At 42.2% G+C, this 16,968-nt stretch overlaps 3 protein-coding genes across 4 annotated transcripts; 2 read left to right on the top strand and 1 right to left on the bottom strand.

The window, feature by feature from the left end:
• Positions 1 to 654: 654 nt before the first annotated feature.
• vps36 (vacuolar protein sorting 36 homolog) lies at positions 655 to 4,463 on the bottom strand. The gene is made up of 14 exons (XM_086130981.1): positions 4,289 to 4,463; positions 4,137 to 4,205; positions 3,945 to 4,015; positions 3,706 to 3,820; positions 3,423 to 3,512; positions 2,943 to 3,029; positions 2,747 to 2,779; positions 2,508 to 2,585; positions 2,284 to 2,418; positions 2,128 to 2,193; positions 1,969 to 2,033; positions 1,308 to 1,392; positions 1,139 to 1,215; positions 655 to 951 (listed from the first exon to the last, which is right to left on the bottom strand). The coding sequence occupies exons 1-14, from the start codon at positions 4,382 to 4,384 to the stop codon at positions 870 to 872; spliced, it is 1,149 nt and encodes a 382-aa protein (XP_085987107.1). The 5' UTR covers positions 4,385 to 4,463; the 3' UTR covers positions 655 to 869.
• A 226-nt stretch (positions 4,464 to 4,689) lies between these two features.
• proser1 (proline and serine rich 1) lies at positions 4,690 to 12,187 on the top strand. Of its 2 annotated transcripts, XM_086130509.1 has the most exons (12): positions 4,690 to 5,305; positions 5,393 to 5,458; positions 5,570 to 5,638; positions 5,807 to 5,901; positions 5,995 to 6,088; positions 6,283 to 6,393; positions 6,882 to 6,983; positions 7,168 to 7,246; positions 7,428 to 7,520; positions 8,727 to 10,071; positions 10,791 to 10,935; positions 11,360 to 12,187. In XM_086130509.1, exons 1-12 carry the CDS (start codon positions 5,261 to 5,263, stop codon positions 11,483 to 11,485), a joined length of 2,370 nt encoding a protein of 789 aa, XP_085986635.1. In that variant the 5' UTR covers positions 4,690 to 5,260; the 3' UTR covers positions 11,486 to 12,187. The 2 variants fall into 2 exon arrangements, with proteins under 2 accessions (XP_085986635.1, XP_085986636.1); XM_086130510.1 differs by lacking the exon at positions 7,428 to 7,520.
• Positions 11,513 to 16,653, top strand: stoml3b (stomatin (EPB72)-like 3b). The gene is made up of 7 exons (XM_086130511.1): positions 11,513 to 12,551; positions 13,909 to 14,012; positions 14,123 to 14,195; positions 14,279 to 14,361; positions 14,865 to 15,068; positions 15,162 to 15,296; positions 15,543 to 16,653. Exons 1-7 carry the CDS (start codon positions 12,488 to 12,490, stop codon positions 15,729 to 15,731), a joined length of 852 nt encoding a protein of 283 aa, XP_085986637.1. The 5' UTR covers positions 11,513 to 12,487; the 3' UTR covers positions 15,732 to 16,653.
• The last annotated feature ends 315 nt before the right edge of the window (positions 16,654 to 16,968 follow it).

Below are 16,968 nucleotides of genomic sequence, written 5' to 3'. Positions count from 1 at the left end.
AGTGGCAGCCAAGCAGAGCTCACGTGCTCACCATTGTTTTACTTTCTTATTGTTTGTTTTTAATGCTCCTTTATTATTGTATCACTGAACATATTGACAAATTCCGAAATTATTAGCCTGTTTTTTCCCTTTTTTAAATTTATTTATTTAGAAAACATTTTTAAAAAAACTACATCAGGTACTCAATATGCTGTAATTATGAATCGTTTCATTTTGCTCAGGGATTTCTCAAACGTTTTACTCCGTGCTGGAATAGCCTCTAAAAATACTGTAAAATACAGGAACGCGGTCATGAACAACATTTGAATACAGTAGTGCAGAGGGTCAAAGTGTTCATTAAAATAAATAAATAAAATAAATAAACAGAAGCAAGTACCTCTTGACAGAAAGCCAAACTGTTAATACATTAATTTATTCATCTAACTTTTCATCTTTTGCTAGCTCAGATATTCCATTTGAGGGGATCAATCGATAACTTCACACAATAGCTACATTGTGCATTTAGACCGCATTAGGTTAACTTGTCCTTCCTAATTTCCGCTCCCAAATGAGCCACTTGAATCACGTAGCATGCTTTGATTTACCTCTGGAGAACCATTTCAGAAGAAAACTTAGCTTCGCTTGCAATGAAAGTGACCCAAAGCAATACAAATATGCCAATCATAAAAATAGCCCAGGTGGCATTTATTTACAACAGGATTTCATACACATTCATTCATTCATAATCATTCCTTTCTGACACAGTGAGAGTAAGTATCACCATTCTGTAGCAAGCTCAAATGTGCACACTTTGGTTTGACAAGAACGGGTGCGCAGGCAAAAATAGTTCTGAACATGATATGAAGTTAATCCAGGATGGATGCAAAACCTCAAAAGAGGTTTGGGTAGAACCTCAAACCCTCAACGCAGTCATCTCGACAAAGGTGGCCCATCTTCTCAGCCAGGAGCAATCTGCAAATATGGAAAGTGAAGAGTGAACCACAAAAACATCATCCAACATCCTCAGAGAAAACAATGGAAGTTGAGTTGAAATTTTTTAAAGGGTCAGGTTGTTACCATTCTGCTTCTGATAACAACTGACAAAATACTGTATACTGTTGTGAGGCGGGTTCCACTCAGTTGCCCATTAAACACTTACCGCTCCTTAGACAGAAGTACAGAGAGACCCAACAGTTTAGCAAACTCTTCAGCTGTTAAGGACCCTTTGTCTGTCACCTAAAAAGAAAGACAAGAAAGTGGGGTGTATCTGAGGAAGAAAATAACATAAAACGTGATGTTCAAAAGCAGCGTTTGGGACAGGAGCTCACATTGTCCAGTGCTGAGGCGATCATTTCCTCTTCGCTGTGAGACTGCAGCTGGACCACCATCACACCACTATCAAATACACGCAGCCTGCACACAAGGCAAAATTGCGTGTCACGTTTCAAGGACTTTGGAATCTTTTGTGACTCCTATTTTTTCTTTTGCTTTCAACTTTTGCTATTTAAGTGAATGACTAGTATGTGAGACTGATAGGTCCAGTTTGGTTTAAAATCCCAGGAAGTGAGAGGAAGTGGTCCACACTGTCAAAAAAACAGGAAGCCTGACAGGAAAAGCCTGGCTGGTTCTTCTGTGAAGGTCAACCGGTGGCGAGCAGAAGTTTAAGTTTGTTGAACTCCCGGCTAAAAAAATACCAAAAGTGGACCCTTGGTCACATTTTCTGGACTTGTATATCAAACACTTTGACTTTTGTCATTTTTAATATGAATCCAAAATCCCCTCTCTCCTCCTCCCACTTTCTTTGTCTCGAATTGACAACCAGTCAGGAGCTTCTTGGCTTTAATATTAACAAATACACATGACACAACAGCAAGCTTCTCTCATTCCAATTCAAACAGAGGACAGTGGTGCCGGTTATGTATTATATTTTCGAGTTTATGTGGGAAGTGTGGTGGGAAATCTTAAAAAAAAAAAAAAAAAAAACCTCACCTCAGTGGGAGCTTCAAGGATTCAAACATCTTGCACGCATTTAACAAATCTTCAGGGGATAAAAGCTGCCAAAAAAGAGGATAAAACAATCTCTCTTTGATTCTTTATGCTCGAAGCAAAATCCATTTGGCTTTGGTTGTGTTAGATGCTAGGGATTACCTCCATGCCTCGAGCCCGGTTGACCAGACAGTACACCTCGGACAGCGCCATCATGCCTCCGCGTTCCTGACAACGGTAGCAAATGGAGGAAAGGGTTGTGTGATAAACTTGAGTTTGGGATTGAAGATTATGGCCTAAGTGGTATCCAATGCTTACCTCGAGTGGGGCCTGGAGCATATCTCCCAGTTGTTTAGCCAGCTGCATGTGGTAATGTGTGCCTGAGCCATGCGTTTCCCTGGTGACGGGGTTAGCGATACCCATACTTAGCAGGTAGGACTTAAAGCGGATGGTCTTGAAAGAAGAAATTTGTTATCACATAACATGTTATCATGGGTGTGTCCTATGTGCAAGCATCCGACTTGATTAGCTCCAGTGATCACCTCATCCTCTGTTATGTCCCCTTGCTTGTCTTTGATCTTGTTGGCTATAGATTTGGACAGCTCAACCATCTCTTTGGCCTGTTTGATAGAGAGGACACGTAATTGGTCATGTTCACTAAATGAGCAGCAAAACAGAGTTGCGGTGCATGAAACAAATAGTAAGCAGTCAGAAAATAAAACAAATTGTTTATATCATCAAAATAAGAAGTGACAACAGATGCACATAAAGTGTTCTTTACCTTCACCATAAGCTTACTGAGATCCTCAAAGGCCTAAAAAGTAAATACAACGAATGCATAGCAATCACAAAATTGCCACAATTCAATGAAATGTTTATATTCCAAGAACGTTTCAATTAATTGGATGTTTTTTTTTTGTTTTTTTTTTGCCACAGCATTGGAGTTTAACATTGCCCGCCAACTTATTTTAAAATACCTCAGAGATGTTTTTGTCCGTTTCTTTCCTCCTCTCCTCTATCTTACGCTCAATGCCAACAATCCCGACTGCACGTGTCCTTCCTGCCTGCAAGACCACAATTGGAAAGGAAAGGGGGGAAAAAAATTAAACATTTTCAGAGTAAAGGAAACGAGCACAGGGAAGGAACAAATTGTAATCAGCGGCTAGCTAAACATGTGTAGATATTTTTTGTGGCGATAGTCCCAGCCTGTTAAACACTGCTTGCATGAGCGTAGGGTGTAAAGTAAAGACTTTGTGATCAGTGATGACCACGTGCAATTTTTATTTTAACCAAGTAGGTACATGTGTGACACATTGCTGGTTCCAACACTTGTTGAAACCATTCTGCATCTGAAATGGAGGCAACACTGCCCTCCTGTGGGACATATTCATCACATTCTAAGTTTCCGTTTCACTCCTCCACCTAAAACTCCAAAGCAGAAATGAGAGTGTGCAAACCTGTGAGCCCACTCCTGTTGGGATGGGTTGGGAAGCAGGTGTACTCTCCCATCTCTTATGAATCATCTCCTCATTAAGCCTCCTGAAAAACTGAAGATATACACAGTATATATTTAAAAAAGCACCATAAAGGGAACTTATTATGGAAAACCTTCTTTTTTAGTGCTAGTACACCAATTGTTGGACCTCCAAAGTGCTTGCCCACTCATCAAGTCTAAATGCTAGTCTAGGTGACTATCCAGAGCCACTTTAAAGCGACAGCCTGGTGTGGGATTGACTTTACCTCAATCTGTCCATGTTCTTTGAAAGAGAGTTTGATGAAGGAAAATTTGCTGTTTTGGTAAGGACCTTGCTCCTTGTTGGCAGGTGCCGGATGCAGGTGTATAACAATTTTTGCACTGCAACAGATGAGAACAGAACATACAGCTAACAGCTGTGAACAAAATATGAGTTTACACGCAATGTTATTTAACAGCAATTCCACTTCCACTTCAAAACAAAACGTAATTACACGTTACTCACCTCTTCCCTATTCCTGCAGCCTGCTCCTCAAAAAATATTATTTGTGACAATGGCATGGAAATACAGCAGTCCTGTGAAAAATAACATTCACAAGTCACCGTGAGTCAACATCAAAATGTATGCAGGTCAAGTTACGTTTACATTATTTAGCGTACACACAATTTATTCAAGGACACATTTTCTGCGCCTTACATGATTTTTACTGTCCCTCCAAATCAAGCGATGGGTGCTCAGCAACGCAATTCCAACATCAAGTTTAGCCTATATCAGTACAAGGAAGAAACTTCATGAGAATACACCACATTTGACGCTTGTCTATAGATAGGAAAGAAAAAAAGATATACCTTGTCGTCACCATCATACAATCTGACGCCTGTCTGTTGTATTACTAAAGTCTCATTTATTTCTAAAAGACCGTTTGACCACGAAAATCGATCCATTTCTTGTGATACTGGGATCAAATAATTGTATTAAAAGAAACAAATCACCGAGATCTTATGTTTACTTCCGGTTTGCAAACCGTCAAAGAGGGCCCCTGCACTGCCTTTTTAAAATTAATAAATTAAACAGTTAAATAGGTCAACACAAAAGAGATTTTGTATTATTCTGATACCTTTTGGCTTTAAAGCATCTATATACATGTAGTTATAATTATTTTTTAGTCTAACCCATATATTGTTATTCCAGTCTACATGGCGTTCTGTCGAGCTGCCTGCAGAGGTCCTTGACCGTGTTGACTTGACGAGCGCCAGCTGTCAGTGGAAGCTCGCCTATGAGCTATCGTCCTCGTCGAATATTTGTTAATTTTGTCATTTTTCTGACACTGTTTTAATAATTTCTGGTATCGGGTTTGAAAGTAAATAAATGAAACGGACGGTCAAACTAATTTTTCCAAATTCATTACGCCTTTTAGTTCAACTATAGTCGTAAACGGGGCAGCTAAAGTTGACTAGCTTGTTGTTGGGAATGTGATACAGGCAGGTTGTGTCCTGCAGTCGGCATTGTCGCTTCTCTTTTTGCGAGGGAAGTCATTGTTTCAACGAGAGGAAAGTTGCGTCGCTTGAGATCAATGAGCCGTGCCATCAATATACTAGTACTGTATTATTAAATGCGTTGGAATATGCTTTCTTGTATTATATCCAGGCCATCATAGTTTGGCCGTACGTACTTTAAGATCATTTTAAATTTTCGTGAATCACGATACTCAACTCAACTGTATTTATAGAGCACTTTCAAACGATATCAGCTACACTGCGAATAGTGGATTGACACAGTGAATGTGTCACATTTAAAGGCAATCTTTTAATTCTACCATCATGGATAAGAAATCATTTGACATCGTCATAGATGAAATTAAGAAGGTAAAAAATGCTTAGTGAAGTACAATTGTGATGAACAGTCAAACAAACTTAACAGCTTTCCGAATGCTCCATTTGTGTATAATTCAGTGTGTCCTGACTGATCAGCGGATTAAAGCCATTGAGCAGGTTCATGGATACTTCTCCAGCGAACAGGTAATCAGAAACATTGATACATAGCATTTGTATTGTGATTAATATATCAAGTTCACCAACTACAAGACTAAGCAGTGTCGTGTTGTAAGATGTCTTTTTGACCATCTATAGGTCATGGACATACTGAAATACTTCTCCTGGGCAGAACCTCAAATTAAAGCAGTAAAAGCTTTGCAGCATGTAAGTAATATTTTTTATAGAACATTGTTAGTCAATGTGTAAATACAGAAAATACCTAAAGAGATTTCAAGTAAAATTAAGTTATTATAAAGATGATAAAAATTAAACACATGTAATCTTGCCTTTCTGTCCCCTGCCATGTTTAAAAGATGATACTTTTCCTTGTAGAAAATGGTTGCAATTCCCACCACCAAAGTTGCCAACATTCTGAATTGCTTCACCTTTTCAAAGGACAGACTTATTGTCTTGGAGCTGATTGCTTTGTGAGTGCATCAGCTAATATAACAATCGGCGAATGGGAAGATCATCCTCTTCGGTTCATTCAAGCATGACAAATAGTCTCTGTTACTTTGCAGGAATATTTCAGATGCGCAAAATTACCGTCCTGTTGACGATTTGTTTCGCATACACTTGTCAGAGAAGAAGCGTGTTCGCAGGATTCTGGAACAGGTATTTGTATATGCAAAACAAACAAACAAACAAACCTTAAATTGACATATTGTTTCATCTTGTGATAGGCTAAGTGATTGGTGATTGGCATTTTATTCATAATATAGTTTTGAGCTTTTAGAGCTTTTGATTTTTAAATGTTACCCATAATCTCGACTAACATACTGAATTCCCTGACCATATTTTTCTACCAGGTATGTAAGGTGGGTTGCAAGGCTCCTGTAGCCATGATCTCATCCTGCGGTATGATACCAGGAAATCCATATCCAAAAGGCAGACCCAGTCTGGTTACAGGCACATTCCCAGTAAGTCCCATAAAGTTCAGAGAGTATACAACTTCCACCCGCCCCCATCTTAAACAAAGATGCAGCCTATGGTCACTGAGTTCATTTTGAATTTTTTTTTTTTTTTAAATTTAAATAAATCCAATTTGGAAACATTGAAGCACTGAGGTCAGAATCACAATCTGCTCTATTCAACTGCACAACCTCTTGATGCTTCATAGCAGTGAAGCGCGTATACAGTATCTTTGTGCTGTTTTCTCCCGTAAATGTCTGCATCATTTTTGCTTCTTTATAAACCAGAGCACTCAATAGACTTGAATGATTTTACATTATGCGCATCACACTTTTTAGAACAAATTTCAGCAAAGAAACTGACTCGTGATTTGTCAGTGGCATCCATCATAAATAAATGAGTAAGATTGATCATGTTGATAATTATGAGTTCATACAATTGATATTTGATGAAGGGTTGAACCAGATCACCGAACGTGTGCTCCTTCTGATCACAGGGATTCCCTCCCTTAAAGAAAGAAGGCGAGAAGAAAGACGACACTTCTAACAGTATGGAAGGGAAAGGGATTGCTGCCCGGATCATCGGACCCTCCAAACCAGTAAGGTCTTTTATAATGGAATGGTGTCATATTCTCATCAAAATTAGGCGCTGCCGATGAAGAGACAAAACAAATGTCTATTTTGTGGCTCAGGATTCACTGGAGCACTTAAAAACGAGTCCTCTACTGCTTGATGAGTGAATGACTTTTTTTTTTTTTCATTTTAACCTGACTTGTGTTGCAGTTCCCTTCAAGCTACAACCCGCATCGGCCCGTGCCCTACCCCATACCCCCGTGCAGACCCCATGCTACCATCGCACCAAGTAAGAGGCGACACCCCCCGCTGTAACCCCCGCTGTAGACTCGTGACAAAAAAGGTTCAAAACTGTTGATTGGTGGACATAACGGTTTGATTGCGGTATTGTTTTTGTGTAAGTGGTACGGCGTGCTTTGTGTGACTGTGTGGTGGGCGATGACACTCCTGTATTTGCAACTGCTACACAGGTGCGTACAACAACGCGGGCCTTGTTTCAATGGGAGGGGTCATAACGGCCAATGTGCCCCCTCCCCCCTACAACTCTGCCCACAAAGTAGCAGGTATGGTTCAACAGCAAAGCCTGTATGTGTGTGAGCAAGTAGAAGCCTATTTAAAGCTGGCATGCTGCTTACCTGCACTTCTGCAGCTTTAATGTGCTATCAGGTGCGCAATATGCTTTTTAATTTTTTTTTTTTTTTAAGGGAAACTGAATGACCAGAAAATGACAACCCAAGTACATTTTAAGGCTGTAAAGTTCTTCATTTGATTTAGCGCTAATATCAGTAAGCGCTTAGGTGACAACTTTGGCAATTTCCAGGAGTGACTCTGAAGATCGAAATCACTCCCAGTGTCGCTGACATCTAACAGATTCTTCCAATTTCAAAATACAATGCGTCCTTAATAATCACACACATAGGTGCCTTGTGTGATGCTCTTTGGTGAGTAAAAGGATAAAGAAGTGCACTTTGTTATTTTCAGAAGTGGCTAGAGTAGCCCAAAATTGTACTCAAGTATACTGAAATATCCGCCATGTACACATTTGCACATAAACTCCCGTTAAGCTTCAGCTTTACAGATGCCACGTCTACTCTGCAGAGACACGACACATGGTAGTATCAGAGTCAAGGTATCAGAGGAAATACGCTAACTGCGTCAATGTGCTGTGTTTTTTTGGTCAGTCAATGCAGATGATCAATTTATCATTTGGCTGCGCATGGCGCAAATAGCGTCAGACTAATGCCGTGAATGGTCTTCTTTCTGAATTCATGCTTGCGGCTTATGAGGGGACTTTATAACCCACATTGCTTTTTTTTTTTTCTTCTCCCCTCCTTTACTTGAAAACCATGTTTCAGGGCCTTTGGGGAGGCATAAAGTCTCTCTTATTTCATTACATTTGTCATTTTCAAAAAAAGAGGAAGATATGAGCCATGTTAATAATTCATTTGCCAAACCCACTATGATGATAAGAACCCCCCCTCCCCCCTCCCAAAGGTAAGATCATATTCCCATCTTTGAAGTTGCACGTGGGGAATCTCTCTCTTTTTGCCCTTGTTCTTTCTATTTTTCATTGTTATTTAAGCATCGGGTTCTAACATTCCAGTGGTACCTTGATTTAGCATGTTCATTTGCTCTAGTGAAACGTTGGCAAGTAACCCAGAGCAAAGCCACCGTAAGTACAGGTACCACTGTATTTGTGATTTTTCAAAAGTGCAGCCATGCCATGTGATAACAGAACGACACTCATCCTGACGTCTTTTCACCATTAGGCTACACCAAACCAGGCAATCCCCAGAACACGACACCAGGAGTCAACAGCGGGCCGCTGCTGATTCCTCATGGCTCCACACCGTCCACCCCTGTCAGACCGCAAGCTACCCCGTCTCAGCCACCTCCCACAACTCCCATCACACCCGTTTTTCCCGGCATGGTCCCCTCTCACAACTCTCCGTCTCCCGCTCCGTCACCATCCGTCATTAAAGCGGGTCCGCAGACCCCCACCGGCCACGCTACACCAACACCCTCTTCTGTCATTAAAGCCCACACTCCTTCCAGTACCCCCTGTGGAACGCCTGTTCCTGGCAGCGGGGGCTTTTCCCCCTCCCCTTTCCATTCTCATTCCCGACCAGGCACCCCTGCCACCTCCCGTAACGGCCCCGACGCCCTGTCTCAGATGAACTCCATGGGCTCATCTCAGCAGAGGGCTTTTGCGCAATCTACAGAGCACCCTTTCCATAGCATGCACGCACAAGCAGGTAACCACCCTGGCTCGGTGATCCGTAGCTACACCCCCTCTGAAACGCCATCTAACCCACCTGGGTCCTCCGCTCAAGTGATTCCCAGTAGTTCCACCCCAGGCCCAAGCCCCAAACCCTCCCCTGCCCATTCTGGCCAGGCTCAGCCCGCCATGGCACCGCCTGGACTCCTTCAGCACGAGCAACAACGCGCAGCCGTGAACAGACACAGCGGGGGGAGCGGCAGTAACAGCCCGGTGCCCTCCGCTTTCAAGGGGACGTCTCGCTCTGGCACGCCATCTCTTAGCCCTTTGGTTGTACCGGGATCAACCCAGGCTGCGCTGGCCCGTTCTTTGGGGCTCTCGCACCCGCCAGGCTCTCCTCAAGTTTCACTCGCCAGTCCCGCCGCCAACAGCGGCCTCCAGGCTTTGTCTGCCAGCCCGGGACCGCCGCACTACCCAGGCCTGTCCCCTTTTCCTGCTCTTTCCTCCGCCCTCCCTCCTACGGCTATCCCCTCATCGAGCAGCATCTCGAATCCCTCCCCAAACTCAATCTACCACGGCCTGGCTCCCAATGCCGCACCTAACGCAGCCTCCCCTTTCGGGCTAGGCCTCACGTCTGCTGCTTCTATATTCCCAGGCCTGCCGCCTGGTCCCAGCCCCGCTGCTTTCACAGGCTTGGGAGTTTCAGGAGGACACAGTGCAGGGAGCCCCGTGTTGCCTTCATTCATGGGATTACCTGGAGCCGCTCCATCCTCTGTTGCGTCTGTCGCACCAGTGCAGGCTGCGGCAGCGGCGGTGGCAGCGGCAGCCGGCGCCCCGGCATCATCGCCGGTTCTACCTGGTTTTGCATCTGCCTTCAGCTCCAACTTTCAGCCGGGGTATGTCACTTTTTTTCTTAGGCCAGTGATTCCCAACCAGAGATGATGTATAATGACAGGCCGAACAGTTCAATGCCCTTCCACCAGATGGCAGCAGGTACATAATTAACCTCTGCATCAATTTGTTGCCGTTCGCGTAGCACAGATTAAACCGTGGCACGCACACGGGGTGATCATTTTTTCAGTATACATACATGTTACACAACCTTGCATTTGAGCAAGGGGTTGGAGACTACTTATAACCACCGTATCTCAAGTAGAGCAATATCTTCTACAGATTGCACTCTGCCCTGGGTGGGGTGGATGGACTTTGTTTCACGTAGCTGGAAACCATGATTATCATGAGCTGCGAATTTTACAGTGTATTCCATTAAGCCTCGCCCTACAATTGACATGTGACACGCTTCTGTTCTACACACCGCTGTTGAAATGCCAGATTATTGTGACATGGAAAACAATTTTGGAAAGCCGTCTACTTGTTGTGCAAAATTGCTTCTTAGTTCACTTTGTTACACGAATTCTTTGATGTCACGGAAATTATTTTGCACCGTTCTCCTGAGTGATACCTTTTGAAAAATAAGATCACTCTCATGTTAATGATGAAAGAAAAAATGTATATAGTTTGCTCTCAAGTGTTTGTACAATCATATGATGTGGTGATACGATACAGCAAATGTCTGTTATTAACAATAATGAGAGTTTTGGATTATGTATTCCAGGTTGAGCAGTGGCCTCCAGGCTTCAGCAAACGGCGCCTTCCCGGGCCTGCTGTCCTTCCCTGGTGTCCCAGGCTTCTCTCCGGCGGCCTCCCCTGCCACTCTCAGTGGTCTCCATAATCCAGCTATGCAGCCTGCCCTGCTGCAGGTACACACGCACACTCTCACAAGGCGGTGAACAGCGAAGTATCCACCCTGTGTGTAGTGGCCACGAATAAACAATTCATTTCCTCAAGCATTTACAATTACCGTTAGTGTTGTCACAGTCCTCTTCAGCATGCCTTTCACATTTTGACATCCTGAAACCAAAATAACACCGAAACAATTGATCAACAGCGCATCCGCCAGGCTTCAAACAGGAAAGAAGTGGCCACTGAGTTTCGAGTGTCATCAGCGGGTTGCGACAGACATGAATCACGGCAAGGGCCCAGAAAATCACCTTTGCGTTTTGGGTTGATCCTGAATTTTAACCGGAATGCCCATACTTATATACAGTATATAGAGAAAATAGTTGTACTCTGGTGGTTTGAGACATGCGGCTGTTCGTTCGATCAAAGTTTCTCATTTTGCAGGCTCGTCCGACATCGACTTTGGAGGGCTTAGCTCCTCAGCCCAATGCATTCAGCAACTACCCCGCAGGCCCAGGAAACCCTTTCCCCCTTCAGCCAGGCCTGCACCCCCAGTTGGGTTGGCAGTGATACCTGCGTTCACTTCGGCTGCGTTCGTCTACTGTGATTACATGCTGACCACTGCTATCCATGCCCTGTCTGGACCTTCAACACATTGTTTTCGTCTCCAAACTGAAAACACAAGACTGTGAAATTAAACGATAGTCATAGTGAGCAGATGTAAATATGAGCTTGTTTTTTGTTTTGTTTTTTTAATCGATGGTGAGTAGTTTTAATGTTATTGTTGTCTTGTCGCCATTTTTACAAAGATGAATTAAGTGAAAATGAAATGTCTGCGGGTACATGATGCCATGTAAGCGTGATGAAATGACCATATGATGTGGGAGTTGTTGACAACTGTGATGAAATCAAATACAGAGACATGCCGTATTAAGTTCTTTAGTCATTGTTTCAGCGGTGAAGTTATTCCAATTCTTAGTTCAGTGAGCGAAACACTAATCGCTGCTGTTACACAAGCAGTTTTTGATGCAAATTGTTGTAACCTTTGTGTCCTGGAATTTACATTTTAATACCTACTGTTACTTAGAGTTGCTCTCTGTTTGTTACACTGTCTTTTTTTGTTTTTTCTAAACAATGGATTTGAAGTTGTTAAATTGCTTTAGGCAGTAAACCACCAGATGCTGTATCCTCCTCTGTGTTTTATGCCGTGTTAGGACTGCGCCAAGCCGATGAAATGAGGTCAACTAAATAAATGGAAACACTCCGCAGACACAGGTTCTTCCATTTGATCTCAGTGGTGTACACCAAAAATGATTTAGTTTCCCAAATGTGAATTCATAAAACTGCCATGCCACATTACTTGCTATTGTTCATGCAGTCTGCAAGCGCGGCTTTGCCCTGACGACCTGCTGATTGTGCTCGGTTGATAACACAGAGCCACACCTTCCTTCAACTGTACAACATCATTCTGCAGCTTTAAAAGGCCCCGGATGACTTCCTGCTTCGCAGTAACATTTCCTCCCGCTCTCACTCAAGTGACTCTCTCACTTGACTTTTTTCCCCCCCCAGTGTATGGAAATGGAGGATCGAATGGAAAGTCAGAAGAGGCCGGGACTGAGTAAAGAAGTCTTAATATGTAAGCAAAACATTATTTTTGTGTCTATTTGGATCTTTGTTCTTTTGTTTTTTAATGTTACAAATTTTTGGATGATTTGTTGTTGTAGATGAGCAAGTATTCCTTCTTCACATAAATTGTTTAAATTACAATAATGTACATCGGAGCAAGTTTTTATTTTTGTGTGCGCGTGTATTGCATTTAGATGCTTACGTGTGCCGGTAGGAGAGTGCGAAGCGGTCTAGGGAATGCATTGTATAGCTTGATCGTCATGGAGACACACTGAGATAAAGTGTCCCAAAGCATGTGACCATGGCTGTTTGTGCATCTCGAGCTTTATCACAGCATTGTCATTCCACAGGTGTGGTGTTAGGAAAGAAAAAAAAAGGAACACTGTTAAACAACTGATGTACAGCAGATTCGAGTACTTCCTTCATTAAATTGGATGTCGTGGTTTAAATTCGTACTTTAATTTTTACTGTAAAATGTGACATGTTAGATTAGGCACATTGGATTCAACGTTACTTTTCTCGGTGAGCAGATTTTATTTTATTTTGTTATAAATGTAGATAATGAGTGCCATGAAAAAAACCCACATTTGTAATAATAATAGTGTTATGGCACATAGACTGTATATAAAATTCATACAAACTAAACAATAATATGTAAGATAGGATATGAAAGTGATTCAAGAGTGTCCAAACTATTTTCCCCGTGATTATGAGCAATCATGTGACCTCATTGTCGCAATGAGGAGGTATGATTTGCAAACAAGTCATTCCTTTAATGCAACTGTAAAATGTCATTTAGTGCAACAAAGGGGAAACTGCAAATCATGTGGTCTGCAATCCAAAAAGAGAACAGTGCTGGTTGTCTGCACGATTTTAAAAAAAAAAAAAAAAGCAAAAAGAACATGGCAGCAAAAGGTCATGTCAGTGATGCGTTTGCCATGCTGAGAAAAAACAACTAACATTCCTTGTAACGGTATGTTTTAAAAAAAAAAAATACTGTATGTCTGAGCAAAGGTTATTCCTACTGGCTCAGGGTTGTACTGCAGTAACATTGTAAACTGACTTAGGATGGAAACTATTGACACATCATGATAAACAGAACCTTCCCTGTCTTGCTTTTTTTTCTCGCATAGCAGAGATAAAGCTTGAGTCAACATTTCACTGTTTGCAGTGTCTTTGTGTCGAGGTCATGTATGAATGAAGGAGGAGCCGAATCACAATGCATTTCACTGGAAATATGAGATCACCACAAACTAATGAAGTATTATACAACAATGGTCTTGCCCTGTTGTTGTTCTGCGGGGGGGTTGCATGCGGCATGCCAGTGTTGGAAATTTACATGATCAAGTTGTTGTCTATCGTTGCAGCTGAGAAGACCGGCTCTTTGGGATGCTGTGGGTGGTTTATAGTCATATTGGTTGGCTTCTTCACAATATGCCTCTTCCCCTTCACCATTTGGTTCTGTTTGAAGGTGTGTGTGTGTGGAGGTGGGGGGGACAACAAGTGGTTTGGTGGTCTGGAACTTTAATTTCCTTTGGCTGTTTGATTGCGGTACAAGCTCATGTCTGATTCTTTCTGCAGATAGTTCAGGAGTATGAGCGTGCAGTTATCTTCAGACTAGGCCGCATCACAGACAGGAAGGCGAAAGGACCAGGTATGAGCAATAAGTGTGTTTTTGTGAAGATTCTAACATTTGAGCTTACTGAAGAAATATATTTCTCCACTGTGAATTCACAGGAATTTTCTTCATTTTGCCCTGTACTGATTCATTTATTAAAGTTGACCTGCGAACTGTTTCTTTCGACATCCCACCACAAGAGGTAATGATGGCACATACCCTGAAAATGTTCTTGTATCTATGGCTATCGTCATGAAATGCGCTGACGATCATTACATATTTGATGACTTTAAAATAGTGTCATTTTTTTTCACTGATGCTGTCTTAGAATACAATATTTGGGCATTGTTTTACATTTGAATCTGTCAGCTGGTAAATGCAGTATAATGCCCTTAGCATTTGTCATTACGGCCTAAATGAGTGAGTGAGCTTTGGTAAACATCACGTCAAGAGGTATTTATAACAATGTCTTTTTTTTAAAATCATCTTTATTTTATTTATGACTACACTGTATCATCTTAAGAATATTTTTATTATCATGCTTGCTTTTAGTCGAAGCTTCATTCATTGTATTTATGAAGCAGGCTCAGACATGCTCTTGTGAAGGTCTCAAGTAGATCAAAAATTTTTTTAAATTCACATCGTGAAACGATTCATTCTGACTCAAAGGGCCTTTTAAAAATTATCATTTTTTTGCTCCCCCAGATTCTAACTAAGGACTCAGTGACAGTCAGCGTGGATGGCGTGGTGTACTTCCGAGTCAATGATCCCATCGCTTCTGTCGCGAATGTGTCCAACGCTGACTTCGCCACCCGTTTGCTCGCCCAGACCACCCTCAGAAACGTCTTGGGCACCAAGAACCTGGCTGAGGTCCTATCTGACCGCGAGGGGATAGCTCACAGCATGCAGGTTTGGATAAACATATTCACAAATGCTGGTTCAGAGTCACCAACCACGTTCTCCTAACTCCGGACTGAATTTTTTCTCACTATTTATTTTTAGTCAAGCCTGGATGAAGCGACAGACGACTGGGGTATCAAAGTGGAACGTGTTGAGATTAAAGATGTGAAGTTACCCCTTCAGCTGCAGAGAGCCATGGCTGCCGAGGCGGAGGCTGCACGAGAGGCCAGGGCCAAAGTAATAAAACGAAGTTATTCTTTACTCATCACTATGGGTAGCTTTTACCCCTTGTTGGGTCAAAGTCTTGAGCCAACACGCTGCGCCAAACCCTCCACCCAATTTTCTGGGTATAAATAACCCAGCATTGGGTCCATCCCTTTAGGACCTAGCACTTGGGTTACTTTTAACCCAGCAGTTTTTAGAATCTATACTTCCCACGACTGCTGCTACCACTAAGGCCCTCATGCTAATCCGCTCTTATAGGTGATAGCCGCGGAAGGTGAGATGAACGCATCACGCGCCCTGAAGGAAGCGTCGCTGGTCATCGCCGAGTCTCCGTCAGCCCTGCAGCTCCGTTACCTGCAGACCCTCACCTCCATCGCCGCAGAGAAGAACTCCACCATCATTTTCCCCCTGCCAATGGATGTGATTTCTCACTTTATGCGCAAGTAGTAGCCTTGTTGGCTGATGTTGCTCTTCCGATGATATTATGCCATTGTCGAAAGACTACATTTAACAGAGGATTTGTTTGATGTTGAGGTCATGTGATCGTAGTCAGTGCTCTTTTGCTGAGATAATGTGTAAAGTTTTTATTTTTGATGGAACCACTGCAAGCTTTGACACATCAAATTTAAAATGTTTTTTCTGACGTTCTAACTTCAGTGTTCTGGTCATTTCAATTTCCTGGCGCTATCAAGAAGTACCATCAAGTCACAGTGTTTGTTTTGTAGTAATTTATTAAATGTTTAATGAGTTTCCTTGCTCAGACCTTATGAGTGAGGTCTTGCTTCATGCAGTCAATATCACAGTGCTTTAGGTGAGTGCAGCTATTCTGTAATTTAAGGACAATTTCCACTTATTTTCTTTCGAAATAATTTGGACAAAGTATACATAAAATGGATGATGATGTGTAATAGTTTTCGCTGATAATTTTTCCCCGAAACTATTCATCTGTATACAATGAGAAAAAAAAAGAACATTTGTATGACACAACAGTCAACAGGTACTCCCCAATGGACCACACGCCTGTTCGAAAACAAGCTCACCAGTGATGGGCCATTGTGACTTCCGGTGAAAGCTCTAGAACAGGAGTGTCAAACTCAGGTCCTGTAGGGCCGCTGTCCTGCATGTTTTCCAAGTCTCCAAGTTGCAACACACCTGATTCAAATGATCAGATCATCAGCAAGCTCTGCGCAAGCCTGACATTGAACCTGTTCATTTGAATCAGGTGTGTTGCAACAGGGAGACTTGGAAAACATGCAGGACCGTGGCCCTCCAGGACCTGAGTTTGACACCTATGCTCTAGAATGTAACAATCAATTATATATGTCAGAACTTGCAGAGATTTTTAAAAATAAAGTGTTGTATATTGAAATGTGTCCGTTTCCTACCTTATTCAATTATTGTGAACAACTGTCTTGATATGATAAATACCGAATTGAATATTGAAATGTACTTTGAACAATTTCAGAAATGTATATCAGACTTTTAACCCTTTACATTAATCAGTACTCAAGATGTAGCTCGAGTTACGAGTGGCACGGTTAAGGGAAAAGGGGACGACGAGCTGACGTCACAATACCGGGAGACAACTGGACATGTATCACTTCCACCGAGAAAGTAAGTTGTGCTTGCATTAATTATCTATTAAAAAAAAACACATTTCAAAAAGAGCCAAATAGACAGAGTG

The sequence above is a fragment of the Hippocampus guttulatus genome, chromosome 15, assembly GCF_054856545.1.
Source record: "Hippocampus guttulatus isolate MCC_2025c chromosome 15, RoL_Hgut_1.0, whole genome shotgun sequence".
NCBI classification, from domain to species: Eukaryota; Metazoa; Chordata; class Actinopteri; order Syngnathiformes; family Syngnathidae; genus Hippocampus; species Hippocampus guttulatus.
This window is presented reverse-complemented; position numbering and strand designations above follow the sequence as displayed.

What these genes read in the sequence shown, in the direction of transcription:
- stoml3b (XM_086130511.1), top strand. Translation starts at nt 12,488, where the DNA reads ATGGAAATGGAGGATCGAATGGAAAGTCAGAAGAGGCCGGGACTGAGT. An exon ending in CAGGAAGGCGAAAGGACCAG is followed by an intron (nt 14,196 to 14,278) that starts GTATGAGCAATA and finishes GTGAATTCACAG; the next exon opens with GAATTTTCTTCATTTTGCCC. An exon ending in CACGAGAGGCCAGGGCCAAA is followed by an intron (nt 15,297 to 15,542) that starts GTAATAAAACGA and finishes CCGCTCTTATAG; the next exon opens with GTGATAGCCGCGGAAGGTGA.
- proser1 (XM_086130509.1), top strand. Translation starts at nt 5,261, where the DNA reads ATGGATAAGAAATCATTTGACATCGTCATAGATGAAATTAAGAAG. An exon ending in TCATAGATGAAATTAAGAAG is followed by an intron (nt 5,306 to 5,392) that starts GTAAAAAATGCT and finishes TGTATAATTCAG; the next exon opens with TGTGTCCTGACTGATCAGCG. An exon ending in TGGTTACAGGCACATTCCCA is followed by an intron (nt 6,394 to 6,881) that starts GTAAGTCCCATA and finishes TTCTGATCACAG; the next exon opens with GGATTCCCTCCCTTAAAGAA.
- vps36 (XM_086130981.1), bottom strand. Translation starts at nt 4,384, where the DNA reads ATGGATCGATTTTCGTGGTCAAACGGTCTTTTAGAAATAAATGAGACT. An exon ending in GCTGCAGGAATAGGGAAGAG is followed by an intron (nt 3,821 to 3,944) that starts GTGAGTAACGTG and finishes CATCTGTTGCAG; the next exon opens with TGCAAAAATTGTTATACACC. An exon ending in CGGACAAAAACATCTCTGAG is followed by an intron (nt 2,780 to 2,942) that starts GTATTTTAAAAT and finishes TTTACTTTTTAG; the next exon opens with GCCTTTGAGGATCTCAGTAA.